Here is a 15,591-nt window from a genome sequence, read left to right as displayed (position 1 = left end):
GGATTTGATTAGAGTATCATAGGATTTATAGAGAATTGGAATTCATTGAAATTGCTTTGAATTGATATGTTGAACAATATACCATAGTTGATGCCATAGGGTACTGAATTTAGAGTTTGATTAGAACTACATTGCATTTGGAGAGAATTTATATCATTAAGATACTGAATTTTCCTCTATAAACAAGCATGGCATAGATCTCTAGGTATTTTTCAGATGTCTTTGCTTGATAAAGATCTTTCATATCTTTTTTTAAAGATTTCCTTGAGTATCTTAAAATTTTTATAGAGTTTTAATTTCATCGCAATACACACATTATAAAAAGTTTAAATATGTGCAAAGTGGAACAGAATAAGGAACCTGTGTTTCCACACCTTGCTTTAGCACTACTCAGTAGCCTAATATTATGAAATCATCTGCAGCAGTGTTTCTCAACCTTTTTTTTTTAATTTTGCCTCCTTATGGAACCTTTGTAGACATTTTCCCCCTAGTTCCCTCTTCCATGAAATTTTAATATCCCAAGTATATTGTAAATATGTTTATGGACTATGTATCTGTGCTTTATGTATAAAAAGACAAGTTTTTTTCCTCTTCCAGAACATGAATTTTTCTCCCCTTGGTAGCAAAATCATAGGCACTCAGAAAGCAAGATCCATGCTATAGCCACCTCCACACCAATTCAACTATTTAATACATTGTCCTCTTTTAAAGATAAAATTTATTAATGGAAAATACACAAATCTTTGCCAATTTTGACAAGTGGACATATTTGTTTTTTTTTTTTTTTATTTAAAGAAAAGGAAACGAGAAAAAAAAATACATGGAGATAAAAAAAAGGGTAGAAATAATACAAAATTACAGACAAACAAAAGGTAAGAAATTGACGGTTGATAAGTTACAAATTGTCATCTTCGAAATAGCTGTTCAGGTTATAGAATTAGAGTATTTAGAATGATATTCAAAAAAGTGATCCTACAAACCATTCTGCTCTATGATCGAACAAAAGCTCCGTAATATGATTATCAGTACTACCTATTTGTTTTACATCTCAAAGAGGGTAAGGTTAACCATATCAAAACAGAACAGAACATTTAAAAAAGATAAAAAACAATTTAAAGAAATACAGATTTCATAGCAAGTCCACTGGAGATCTTCCTTATCTAACTGTCTCTAGCTTCTTACAAATAGTTGTCCCTAACTTCACCCACTTTATATACTTATTGCATATTATAGAACTAGTCAAATCATTACAGGATGATGAAGTCTTTTTAGGTCCTCAAGTTCCAAATTAGGGAAGACAATAGCAACTACCTTCGCATCTCTCATTCTCTTTGTGATAGCCGTCCCCATCTCTGCATATGCTGAAGTTGAACTGAAGAAACCAGGCCAATGTCATTCTAATCAGCAAACGATAGATTGCTAGAATTTATATTATAATGCTACAAAATAAGCCTCGGGTTTTTCAGGTCTCTTCCTCAGAGTATTTGTTCCTATCCTCTCTGTATTATAGGGAAAACCAAGTCATAACAAGACAGCAAAACAATTTCCTAGAAAAACATGCAATGGATAAGACATATAAAACTATAATATAAATGATCTTCCGTAGCTACTATGTTTTCTCTTGTTATTTTCAATAGATTTGTCCACAACACTGGCTTATTATAGTTAAACATACTATCACCTATTTTTATAAAAACTTAACTTTGACTGCATTGTAGGATTTGAGAGCTGTTACTGATTCATACCAGTATGGATATCCTTTACATCTTGTCATGCTCAGAGTAGTTTCCTCTACTTTTAGGGTTGATTCTAACATGCATACTAATTTCAAATAGGATCAGTCAAGGCCAACCAATAGTCTTATGATTCAGATACAATTAAGATCAGTCATAGTAAGACAATGTAAGTAATACAGGATTTCAGCCTAAGTCAATAGGAAAGTAAGGATAGTTACCATGGTATAACCTGCTATTTTTGGTTCTAGAGGTCTGTGTCAAGTGGACATATTTGTGTAAGTCATACCTCCTTCAAGAAACAAGAATTGTCTTTCCAGAAAAAGATATTTTCAATTATGAATTCAAATTATTTGTTAATATTAAAAAATCTAATTTCTGTTGCTTTAGGGGGGTATCATCAATCTATTTTTATTTTATGTTTGTTTATTATAGTCCTGCGGATTAATCCTAGGGCTTTCACACTGAGTTGCATCCCCCGCCCTTTAGAAACACTCTAAAATTTTGAGATAGGGTCTTAGTCACTCAGTTGCCTAGGCTGAGCTCAAACTTGCTATCCTTTGACCTGAGGGTTCTAGAATTCTCACTTTATAGGCATACACTACAGTCGTCAGCTGAGAAAATTTCTAAATGTTCTGAATTTAGCAAACTTGCTAAACGCCTGTTGATTCTAATAATTTTTTTTATTTAAAGAAAGGTAAAACAAAATAGGAAATGGGCAGAAATAGTACATACTTTCAAAGAAAAGAAATAAACAGTAATAAATCACTAGTTGATGTATACATATTGTCCCCCCACAAATAGTTGTTCAAGATACAAAAGTGGAACATATAAATGGGAATTCAACCAGGGAGACTGCAAACAGTTCTGTTCAACTATCCAACAAAAACTAAGTAAATATGGCTATCAATCCTATACACTTAGACATGTACGCGTTTATCCATATCTTCATTTATGTTGAGAGCTAACAACACTTACTGGATTAAAATCCTTCTGAACAAAGATTAATAATATTGCTGGATTTCACATCACAGCACTCCAGAATCAGCGCTGCGTACTACGTGCCCCTTTCTTTCCTTCAAAGTATTTGTTCATTCCATCATGTGTCATACGATCAGTTCTCATTAACTGTTTAGCATGAGTCTTAACATGTATTTCTATCCTTTCTATATTAGAGGGAGAAACAGAACAAAGCAGGACAGAATTAAACATATTCCTATAGACACTTAAAACTAAAAAGACATATAAAACTGGTGTATAAGAAGTTCTACCATGGTCACTGTGCTGTTTCTTGTTATCATCAACCAAATTGGTTATATCATCAGATAAAGTATAATTGAACATCTCAGTACATAACAGAATTAACAGAAATACAACTTTGTAGATAGTGTAGAACTACAAAAACAGGTAGTAATCAAATCAGAATGGATATCGTGGTGAATCATTGTCATTTCCACTATAATTGTCTATACTCCTCAAATTGATACCAGCAACCTGACAGTTTTGAATAAAATCTGAAAATAATAAACAGTATTTAAACAAGTCAGATTTAACTAAGATCAGTCATGATATAACAGTATAAGTCATACAGGGATTCTGATTGAGTTAATAGGAAATTAAAGGTGACCACTATGCTATGTCCTGATATCTTCAGGACAGCTGTCGGTGCCTTCAGATACAGTGCTTGTATACAAACTAGAATGGAACAAGTTCCAACCAAGCAGAGTGGTGCGAGTAATAAGGGTTTTTGAAGACTCTTCCTCCCCTTTACTCCCCTAGAATAAACTGTATATTTTCGGGTCTCCTCATCCCTCATGGTTTTATATTGGGGGGGCAACCTGCTATTTATCTAAGTATTTCTGAACTTTCTCACTCCTGGGCTGGATTTCTAGTTATATTTCTTCATTTATTAAAGTCTGTCTGTTCAATCTATCCATAAATACTGGCCTAGTTACCCCTATTACTCTGGTTCCCTATCACATCAAGTTCCATTTTCTCATATTTAATTTTGGTCCATATTACCTCCTTCAGGCTAATTATATTTCCTATAAAGAGTCTCTTGGTGGACCTTACTTCTTGATCCACTCTGCCTGCAATTCTCTTTTTTCCCTTAAGTTAGTATATCTAGGCCATCTATATTAGAAATTATATCCAACCTTCTTTGCCTCATTTCTGTTGTGCTCTTTTTCTGTCATTAGTTGTCTGTCTGTCTTTTTCATTTTGCTTTCTGCTCCATTCATTGTGGCCTCTCTGCCATTGTTTCTGGAATCCTGGTACTTTTCTCTCTCTTTAGAATGTCCTGCAGTATTCTCTGTAGAGTTGGATTGGTTGTTGCGAATTCCCCCAGTTCCTCTTTATCTTGGAAGCACCTTGTTTCTCCATTAATTTCTAGGGACAATTGTGCAGGATATATCAATCTTGGCTGGAGGTTATTGTCTTTCAAGGCTTGGATTATTTCGCCCCGCGCTCTTCGAGATTTGATGACTTATGTCAATAAGTCTGCTGTAATTCTGATGGGTGCTCCCTTGTAAGTGATCTGTTTCTTGTCTCTGACAGCTTTTAATATTCTGTCTTATATTGGATTTCTGGAATCTTGATTATGATATTCCTGGTTATAGTTCTATTTTGACTGTAGGCAGCTGGAGTTCTGTATGCCTCATACATCTGAGCATCTTTCCCTTTTCCTATGTTTTGGAAGTTTTCCTTTATTATTTCTGTGAATAGCCTTTGCAGTTCCTTTGTTTGTACCCCTGCTTCTTCTTTCACATTCTTTATTCTTAAATTATAGATTCTCTTGTCATCTTCTAGCCTTTGTACTGTTACTGCTTGTTTCCTTGTTATTTGAAGCAGTTTTTCCTTTCATGTTCCCATGTTACAGACCTGTCCTCCAGTTCAGATAATCTATCCTTAGTTTCTTTCAAGCTGTTATGCCAGCTTTCAATAGAGTTTTTAGTTTCCTGGTAATCTCTTTAAACCTGCTTCATGTATTCTATGTTTTCTCTATTTTCTCCATCAAACAATTCTCCCCTTTTGTTTTTGTTCTTCCATTCTACTATCTGTTTTTTCTTGGGAGGTGCTTAGCATTTCTTTATTCTACTTATATCTTGCTTTACTTGGTTAAATACTTCACTTTTAAACTCGTCTATTCGGTCCCTCTATTGGTGCCGTGCCTGCTATTGCATGTTTTCTGTTCTCATTCTCCTTTGCATTTACCTTTCCTGGATCAGTGTTCTCAGGATTGGGGACTGAGGACCCTTTCTTGTTGTTCCCTCTTCCCATACTTTTTGTTTCTTCCATTCAGGTATATGTAGGAGGCCCAGTTTCTTTCTTTGTCAGTTTCAGTTTGTCTGAAGTATGCTGACTAAGGTGGTCCCACCCACTGTGGTATATTAGGAGGTACAGACCTAGGCAGCCTATGATGGGCCCACCCCTCCAGGTCAGCCTACTAGAGGCTTCACTGACTTAAGGTTCACTGCCAGGCCCGATTCTAATAATTTTATAGCTACACTTTGGATTTTTTATTTAGTCACATCATCTATGAAGAAAGGAACCTGTTCTGTCTAGTTATTATTTTTGAATGGTTTTATGTATATATACACATTTGTATTTGTATACATGTATACATATAAATATGCACAAATATACAGATATGTAACAACATCTTTTTTTTCCAAGTATAAAGCTGCATATCAGCAGTGCTACATATCTTCTTTACAATATAAGTACACATTCTTATATTGTTCCTGAGAAAGTTTTTGTAATGGTATAGCATAGATCTTTATTACGTTTGGTAAGGAATCCTGGTTGTGTACTTCAGTAATTTAGACTTTTTTTTTTTTTTTTTTTTTTTTGTATTTTTACCAGTACCAGGGATTGAACTCAAAACTGCCTGCTTGCAAGGCAGGTGCTTATGCCGCTGAGCTAAATCTCCAGCCCCTTTTTCTTTTTTTAGACAGGGTTTTGCTATGTAGCACAGGCTGGCCTCGGACTCTGCAGTCCTCTTGCCTCACCATCCTGAGTGCTGGGCTTATAGGTGTGTCCCACCACACCCAGCTTCATAATTTAGATACTTCTACATATTGTTTTCTTGAGCATTTTTGTTAATGTGTTTTGAATTTTATCAAATAGTTATTCTACATCTCTTTAAATGGTCAGTTTTTCTCCTTAAATTACTAATATACTGAATTAAGTGAATGTACTTTATAACATTTAAACTATTCTTATACATATTCTGGGGTAAACTTAATTAGTCATGATGTATTTTTTAAAATTCCTTGCTAAGTTAAATTTGCTTTTATTGGGGAGGCAGAGACTAATATTTTGTTTGGAACTTTTGCATCTTTTCATAAAAGGTATTGTCCTTAGTATATCCTTGAGCCTTGGTGCACGAGCTCCCTAGGACTGCTATAGCAAATTACCAAAATTTACTGGCTTAAAACAACAGGTATTTATTCTTGCATTTTTGTAGACACAGGAAGTTCAATATCAAAATGGGCCCTACTCTCTCTGAAGACTTTAAGAAGGAATCCTTTGCTTTTCCTAGCCCTTGTCCATTCAGATAGCCTCTGGCATACCTTGACAGATAGTATCACTCTAATTTCTCCCTGTGTCTTCTATATCAGCATGTAGAGATTTTCACTTCCTATAAGGACACAAATCTTTTACTGTAGGGCCCACTGTAATCTCATATCACCCTATATTGATTTGGTTATATCTAGATTGGTTATATCTAGTCTATATTTCCAAATAAGGTAGCATTCTAAGATTCCTAGTGAGCATGAATTTTGGGAGGGACTCAGTTCAACCCAGTAGATTTGATGTCAAGATTTTACTTTCCTTATGTTAATATTTGGCATCAAAAAAATAACATAGTTTCATAACTTCTAATTGTAAATCACTATGACTCTTAAAGATATTGTAAAAACCTGCAGCACCATACTGCTGACTTTATTCTGTCTTGAGAATCATACAATACAATTGGAGATAAGTCAGGTACCTGTTTAACTTTTATCACCTTAAAACATAACTCGGCATGTCTTATTTAAATTTCACAATAAATACTTTTTATTAATGCTGCACTTATAAATATGCAGAAAAACAAACCTGAAAGTTAGCAAGAAAGCACATTCTTTACCCATTCTCGAATTCACAGTAGATGATATGAGTGTTGAGATATCTGCATATGCTCTTTACTTTGCTACTGCTTTTAGACTGACTTAGCAATTCTTGTGAGCATAAAAATTAACATAATCCTTGGAATTTTAAGTGATTTTCTAAGTAAGTTTTGCGGTGTATAAGTGTTGGTTTCTCCTTTTTTTTACATACTTTAGAACTTTATGTGAAATGTAACTATAATTACATAAATTTGTGTGAGTATAAGAAAAACATTGTGCTTATTATCTTCATTCTAGAGCTTTTAACTATCATTAACTTAGCCTGGTGGGAAGTTTTTTTTTAATCTTCATTCAAATAAAAATTTCCCATAGTGGGATTGTCAAACCAATTGCTATTAGACCTATAAGTGAAGAAAACTGTAGAAGGTAAAATTTTGTTAACACTGAAAAATACTGGGTGATAGGATATTATATCTTTCATTCATTGTTAAACTATATTTTTGTTTTTAATTTTTAGATTTTATTCATCACATTAATGATTCAGACACTGTACTGAGAACCAATAATAGCAGCCCGGGTAAGTACTTTGTAATTTAGTTTGTTTCTTTGTTCCCCATCTTGTTCCAAAGATTTAAAGTAGAATATATAACCTCATTTTAAATAAATGGTTAGTACAAAATCATTATTGTATTAGCTGAACTGCTTCCAAATTGTTACTGATATGTTAAAAAAAAAAATGACTCCCCAAAAGATTATGTTAATGTTAACTGGGCAACATTTTGTCCATACAAGTTATATGTCTCTAATTCGAAAATCCAAAATTTGAAGTGCTCCAGAAGTGGTTAGGGGCTGGAAGTGTAGCACAGTGGTAGGATACTTGCCCTAATTTCAGTCTCCAGCTCCATAAAACCAAACCAGTCATTGTATAGTCAGTAAAATCTATGCAAATTTTTTTTTTTTAAAAAAATCTCCAAAATCTGAAACACTTCTGGTCCCACACATTTCAGATGAGAGATACTAAACTTGTATTATTATAGCTCACAATGGTATCCAGAGTATGTGTATTTTCTAATGAATAATCAACATTTTTAAAGAAAATATATCCTTTTTTTTTAATACCAGAAATCAAACTCATGACCTCGTGCTTGCCACGCAGATGCTGAAGAAACTGTATCCCTTCTAATTCTATTAAATGTCTACAAGCATACTACTTAGTTCATTAATTCATTTTAGATATATATTTTTATTTACTAATATTTAGACTATACAAGTTTGTAACACATAATTAATTTCATGGTAATAAGCAGAAGCTAGTAAACAAGGAAAAATAAATTGAAATTTTTGCTTAAACATGATTTCTTGGCAAAGTTTCCTTTTATTTATTAAAAATAAACCTTTGGGGGCTGGGGTTTTAGCTCAGGGCATAAGCGCCTGCCTTGAAAGCAGGCAGTCATGAGTTCGATCCCCGGTACCGATAAAAAGGGAAAAGGAAAAAGACAAAAAAATAAAATAAAATAAACCTTTGGAGCTGGGGTATCACTCAGTGGTATATAGAGACCCTGGGTCTGATCACCAGTACCACAAAATAATAAAACAAAAATGAAAGTCTTGAGGCCAGTTGATTGAATTCAGTATGGAAGTCATAGATGAGTTCATGTAAATGCTAATGTAAGCTTGTTAACACCTAAAGCTGTTACGTGTTCAGGTTTCAGGGGTACTAAACTGATGTCATTTTTATGAAGAAGCATACTGATCACTAAGAGAACAACTGATTTAACAAATGTATTTTACAAAGCCTGTTATTTATCAGGAACCCTGCTAGGCACTGGGGATATAACAATGAATAGATTTCTCTTCACATGAAGTATATATTCCAATGTATGCTATTTAGTGTCTTCCTTTGCCCATTAATTAAACCTAATTAATCTTTCATTGGAGTAAACTGACACGAGTAAAGAACCAGCTAAAAGTATGTGTGTCCATAGCATATCCACTCACTCATGTTCTATTGCTAACAAGGGGCAAAGAAAGACACTAAATAGCACACACTGGAGTAACACACATACTTTTGAATTACTGTATTAAAATTTCTTGCAGCCAGTCCTGTACCTCAGATTTTTTTTTTTTTTTTTTTTTTTTTTTTTTTTTGGTATGGGAGATCGAACTCATGATCTTGCATTTGCCAGGCAGATGCTTATGCCAGCCAGGTTTTCAAAATACCAAATAATACAGTCTTATTTGATTTTTCATTTCTGTTAATACTTGTTTTGTATAGCTGGGTGCTCCCAAATTTGGTCCATAGACATTTAAGATTGTTATCTCTTCCTCTTTAAGTTTTTCCCAAAGTAGTATGTAGTGAGCTTCTTTATCTCTTTGTATCATTCTTGTCTGCAAACAGAATAGCTATCCCTGCTTTTCTTGGGGGATCCTGTTGCATGGAGTATTGTTTTCCATCCTTTGACCTTCACGAGTTTCCTTTTGGGTTATATGGGTTTCTTGTATACAGCATATGGTTAGATGTTGTTTCTTGATCCATTTTGCCAGTCTGTTTCTTTTAATTTGTGAATGGAGGCATTTACATTAATGGTTATAACTGATATATATTGATTTACTTTTTGAATGTTATCTTTCTGCTGTTAATTCTTTACCTTTCCACTCTGCTTAACTGGTTGCCTTGCTTAGTGGTTTTTTCCTATGTCTATCTAGAATGTTTTTCATATAAGATAGAATATGATATCACAGAGTTTTATTGGATCATTGAACAGAACTGTTTGCAGTATCATTGATGGAATGTCCACTTTACAAGCTTTAATTTTGTGACTTGAACAATTATTTCTAAGATGACAATATGTAATCCATTAACAGTAATTTCCTACTGTTCATTTTTTTTCTGCAAATCTGTATAACTTGTACCCTTTCTCTGCTTTTTTTTTCTTTTCTCCTTAAATAAAATTAAAAAAAAAAAATAGAATGTTTTTCAGTATTCTTTGCAGGGTTGGTTTGATGGTCATGAAGTTCTTCAGCTGTTCTTTGTCATGGAAGTATCTTATTTACCCATCCATTTTGAAGGACAGTTTTGTAGGGTACATCAGTCTGGGTTGGAAGTCATTTTCCTGTAGGATCTGACATACTTCACTCCAAGCTGTTACTGACTTCATTGTGTTGAAAAGTCTGCTGTGCTTCTGATAGGCTTTCCTTTATAGATGATCTGTCTCTTCTCTCTAGCAGCTTGTAATATTCTGTTCTTATGTTGGATTTCTGGGATGTTGATTATTATATGTCTGGGTGTAGTTTTATTTTGTTTATGGTTATTTGGAGTTCTGTATGCTTTACTGATCTATATGTCAGTTTCCAATTCTCATGTTTGGGAAATTTTCAGCTATTCTGTAAATAGCCCTCTTGATATCATTTGTGTTGTCACCTTCTTTTTCATTTATACCTATAAATTTTAGGTTGTTTTTCTTTGTATCATCTTGCAGCTGTTGAATTGTTATTTCCTGAGTCCTTGTTATTTTTAAAAGATTTTCCCTTTCCTGTTCACTAGCTGAAATCTTGCCTTCAAGGTCTGAAATTCTATCTTTACTTTCTTTGAGGCAGTTTTGCCAACTTTCGATGGAGTTTTTGATTTCCTGTATATCTCTTTGAATCTGCTTCATGCGTTCTCTTTGTTTCTTAAATTGTTTATTCAGGGTTTCCATCTTTTTGCATTGTTCCTCTAATTTTTTAACTATGTCTTTTTTAGATGTGTTCAGCATTTCTTTCATTACATTTATCATTTCTTCTTTTACCTGGGAGATTATTTCTGATCTGAATTCTTTTAGAGCTCCCCGCAGTTGTTTCTTTGCTTCAGTTGTTATTGTTTCAGGAATTTCAGGTGTTTGGCTTACATTTTCTTCTATGTCCATGTCTCCTAGGCTTGCTTGGGTTGGGCTAGAAGTTTGAGATTGCATATTGCTCTTTTGTTTTGTCACTTTCCTATATTCCTGGGTTTCAGCGATGTTCCAAAGCTTCCCCCATGTGCTGGGAATCACCTAGCCCAATTTTGACTCCCAGGGAAGACTGTAGGCAACTGCTACTCACTTGAAGGTTCCTGGGCATGGCCCAGTTAGGCCCGTAGGGACCTCCCAGGCATCCTCTGATGATTCGGAATGTCGGTGGTGGTCTTACCCGCTGGGAGCTACCTTCCAAAGCTTCTCCTGTGTGCTGGGAATCAACTCACACATGTTCAGCTCCCGGGACTGAATGCAGGCCCCTGCTAGCCCCACTGAAGAGATTTTTACAAAGAGCTTTTTCATGAAACATGAAATTTTTGGGGCGGGGGATTTAGCTCAGTGGCATAAGCACCTGCCTTGCAAGCAGGCGGTCATGAGTTCGATCCCCGGTACCGATAAAAATGAAAAAGACAAAAAAAAAAAAAAAAAAAAAAGAAACATGAAATTTTTCCAGGCAACTCTTGGCATTTATTTCCTTTGCCAACTAAAGAACCCATATCTCTTCCAGCTTCTCTAGGAAGCCACTCCTTTCTGATTGTGCTGTACCTTTCAGAATTCCCACTAGCTCACAGTTGAGGAACATGGTAACACCTCCTCAGATGCTTCTGTGGTTAAAACTTCACTCTATCTTGTTAAACATTTCTGTTGCCGTTTCTTTGCACCATTTTCCTAAGAAGACACAGTTTGTTCATCAAGGCCGCCTTGACCGCTGAGGTGCCCTGCAGGCCCCATCCCAGCCAGGCAGATGTTTACCCTGACCACCAACACTGTCTTAAGATGATTTTGCTATTCTAACATCAGTTGACAGCACTGTTTATTAATATCTTATCAAATTTCTTATCCAAAGAGAGTTATTTCATTAAGGTCATAAATATCACAACTAGTCTTGTGGTGAAACACTATGTTGCTTAAATTGTTCTGTTCTGACCTGTGTTGTTATGTCCTCTTTTATCTTAATCTTTTTTTAAAAATAAAAATAAATAAATATCACAACTACTTTGATGACTTGGAAAACATCATCAGCAAAGTTAGTTTATTTTGCATATTGATACCTTATGTTGATACCAGCATATAATGGATAACTGCTCAGTACAAGTCATTGTTATAAATGTTTTACAGCAACCCTATGATACTGTAAACTCCACTTAGCAGAGGAAGAAACCAAGGCACAGAGATTTACCATACCAAGCACATCTGACTGTTAATTGGCAGAATTAATAATCAGTTGTTCTGTCATTTTACTTCCAAAGCCTGTGCTCTTAACCACTATAGGTAGCAGAAGCAAATTTTTTTCCAAAGCGTAAAAAAATACACGTTCAAATAACTAATAAAGGATGAGAAAGAAATTAAATGCTTGATTTTATAGTATGCTAAATAAAAGATAAAGAATAAAATTCAAAATAGAGCTGACAAAATATATTCTTCCTCTTTGACAAGTGATGAGTACAACGATTGCTTTTTTGGAGTCTAGGAATGTAACTCAGGTAGAATACTTAGCCAATATGCACAAAACCCTGGATTTAATCTCCAGGACCACAAAAAATAGTTAAATAGATAGTTTCTTACATAAAGCTGATTACTAGCAAATGCTCTGTTGTGAAACCAAATAGAATAGTAAGCTCTTTTGTGAAATTAGTAAGAATTATTTGTATTCTGATAACAGACAAAGTTGCCATCTACAGATCATTGTTAAGAAAAATACATCTACTGATTCCCAGTTCTCTAAATAATATCTAAGTTCCTAGGCATCTAACAAATATGATAAATTTCCAGAATTATTTTAGGTTATATTTTCATCAGTGATTAGATTTGTTATTAAAAGAAACCTGCCTTTTCACTTTTTAGCTACTCATGTAACAAACTATTACCCTGAATCATATTTCTTATTTGTTGTGAAAATAAAATCAAATAACCTCAGCCCAATATTTTTTCTCCAGGGGTAGAATGAAACAATATTTGATGGAATATTTTTATTTCTATCTCCAGCAGAGGTTAAAGATATACTTTAAAACTTTGTACTCTCACCTTTAATTTTTTATTTTTAGGTCAAAGATTCCTATTGACAAAAATAGTCCTCTGGTTTTTTTCAGAAAGGAGAAACTTATTCATAGTAAAAATGGAGCATCACTCTCTGGGGACTTGATTTTCCTGCCTTTTGTGGCCTTCTCTAATATAGTGCTTTATCGTTGCAGTGATTTGTCCAAGTGCTGGGAGTGGAGACTATCCTGACAATGATTCCATGATCTTCTATGCAAATGACACAGGAGTCCAGCAGTTTGAAAAGTGGTGGAATAGGTCCAAGACGGTACCTTTTTACCTTATAGGACTCCTCCTGCCACTGCTCAATTTCAAATCTCCTTCATTTTTTTCAAAATTTAATATCTTAGGTAAGGTACAGTGTTGGGTTGTAGCATATCTTTATAGTGAAATACATGCTGGATTCTTCAATACTATGATCTAACTGGGGAGAGAGTTATATTTCAGGCTTGATCATTATGTTTAATTTGTTCAATTGTACAGTACCCTGGTTTTTGTTAATCTGCAGTGTGGCAGAAAGTTAAAAATAAATACTATTTCTATTTCAAGTCCCTTTTTGACTTTTTGAGACATGAGTTATTTGATTTCCCATTCTTACCTTACCAAACAGCTCTTCCTTTTTTCTTAGGGTGTAACTAGAGAAAACAAACCAAAATTTTAGGAGAATTCCAAATGGTTATAGGACTCCTCAGTTTTAAGGGTTGGAAACATTAAAACTTACTAAAGGAGTTTATCCAATTTTTGTTTTGTTTTGTTTTTTACAATTGTTTCCCTTTAAGAGTATTGCACAGAATTGTCTCTTGATGTTAAGCCTGAGATCATTCTCTAACTCAGACTTCTTAGATTTATTCTGCTTTTGATCTTTTCCTTGCTACTGATTCTTTCTTAGAATCCTATTGCCTCCTTAAAGGAACAGCCCTGTTCCTGTGAGTCCTGTTTTTCAGAAACCACCGAAGGAATGTTTTGATACTGTTTAAGGTGGCAAGAGGAAACTCCCAGTAAAAGCTTTAATCTGATTAACTAAAGAAAATACAAGGATAAAAAAATTCATAGATACAAGTAGACTGTAGATTTTATCTCTTCTCTATAAACCTGACCTCTTAGTAGGCAGCCTTTGGTATAAAACAACCAGATTATCTATCACATTGATGATCCAGGAAATGGAAAACTGAAATGTGATGGTTTTCCAGAAGACAAAAAGAGGAAGTAAAAATACTTCTTCATGCCTTTTGCCTCACTGTAAACTGCTATTAACAATCAGAAAATAAAGCATTGTGGTTATATAAGCTCTTGTCTCTTGTTTTCATCCTTTCTGAGTTAGCTAATCTCTAAACCCACAGCAGAGCTTATACAGCTCATTTGTGGTTTCCTGATTTTGTTGCTGACTTTCCAGTGGAACAAGTCCTTTAAAAGCATATAAACTTATAGAAAGATTTGTTCAGTTGGGCAAAACAGTCAGCAGATTTCTAACCAGGTTGATTATAATCCAACTCCTTAAGCATATTCTGCTTTTGCCTTTTCCTTAGTACTTGATTTTTAAACAATTTTAGAGAAACTAACATCAAAGGACATTCCTAGGTTTCCTGACCATGCTACATAATGACTGGACTTACATTATCAAAATAAATCATTCTCTGACTTCTACATTGCTAAAACATGCTTCATATCCACTTTACCCTATCTGTAATACCTTGAGTAGAATTTGGAATCTTTCCATTAGTGAAGTAGTACCACAAAATCAGAACCTCATATAGATACTAGATCAGATATTTCATAAATTACGTAGCTTATCATTTTGCTTAAATGTTTATGATCCACATTCACTACTTCACATTCTTAATCACTTCACGTTAACTATTGTGACATAGTTTTCTGCTTTTTGATAATCTCTGATATCCAATAGAAAGAATAAAAGTTGATTTCATGTTCTTTTATTCTTCGGTGTAACTGTACAGTTTTATAATGAACTCTTTTTGTACACATTTGCCATACATAATGGTTATATTCCTTGTGAGGAGTTGGTTCATACTCTTAACATATCACTATTCTTTTTTCATTCCCTTCACATTTGAAAAATGTCTCCCTACTTCCTATTATCTGTCTTTTATTTTGCTCTTTATTTATATTTTGGGTCTTTCATATAAGATAAACCGTGCAGTATTTAGGCTTGTGTATCTGATTTATTTCACTTAATATAGTATGAAAATGCATCCATTTTCCTACAACTGGCTCATGTTTGTCCTTTGTGGCAGAGTAATATTCCATGGTATATAAATGACCACATTTTCTTTATCCATACCTGTATCTTCCACCAACCTCAGTGGATAAGTAAATTAAACATTTTTGTATTCAGCAATATATAAGCTACCTTAATTCTTTTTTTTCATTCATTCAGTTCTTTTTTAAGCTTACTTTACATAGATTTATTTTCTGTTAACTCATATAACTCATTTCTATTACTCAAATTCCAGTTGAGTTTTAGTGGAAATAGTCAATGAAGGTAATAATGTGCTACACTTCATTGAGAATATGGAAATAAAATTTAATTTTAAAGTAAGTCTGATAATAAAAGATAATGGTTTCTGAATTTTTTTTCTTCCAGGCACAGTATCCGTTCTCTATTTGATTTTTCTTGTCACTTTGAAGACTATTCGGCTGGGATTTCATTTGGAATTTCACTGGTTTGTGTCAACAGAATTTTTTGTACCAGGTAAG

The 15,591-nt window shown here is 34.0% G+C and overlaps 1 protein-coding gene across 10 annotated transcripts in view; it reads left to right on the top strand.

Annotated features, from left to right (window-relative positions):
* Slc38a9 (solute carrier family 38 member 9) overlaps window positions 1–15,591 on the top strand; it is a 102,312-nt gene that overhangs the window by 57,467 nt on the left and 29,254 nt on the right. For all 10 annotated transcript variants that reach the window (XM_013152891.3, XM_063258151.1, XM_013152892.3 and 7 more), the window contains 3 exons: window positions 7,365–7,424; window positions 13,032–13,226; window positions 15,479–15,586. In XM_013152891.3, the coding sequence (XP_013008345.1) occupies window positions 7,365–7,424; window positions 13,032–13,226; window positions 15,479–15,586 (363 nt within the window). The remainder of the gene's footprint in view (window positions 1–7,364; window positions 7,425–13,031; window positions 13,227–15,478; window positions 15,587–15,591) is intronic.

This window comes from Cavia porcellus, unplaced genomic scaffold (assembly GCF_034190915.1).
Source record: "Cavia porcellus strain 051 isolate PalLab524CR breed Dunkin Hartley unplaced genomic scaffold, mCavPor4.1 scaffold_11, whole genome shotgun sequence".
NCBI classification, from domain to species: Eukaryota; Metazoa; Chordata; class Mammalia; order Rodentia; family Caviidae; genus Cavia; species Cavia porcellus.
This window is presented reverse-complemented; position numbering and strand designations above follow the sequence as displayed.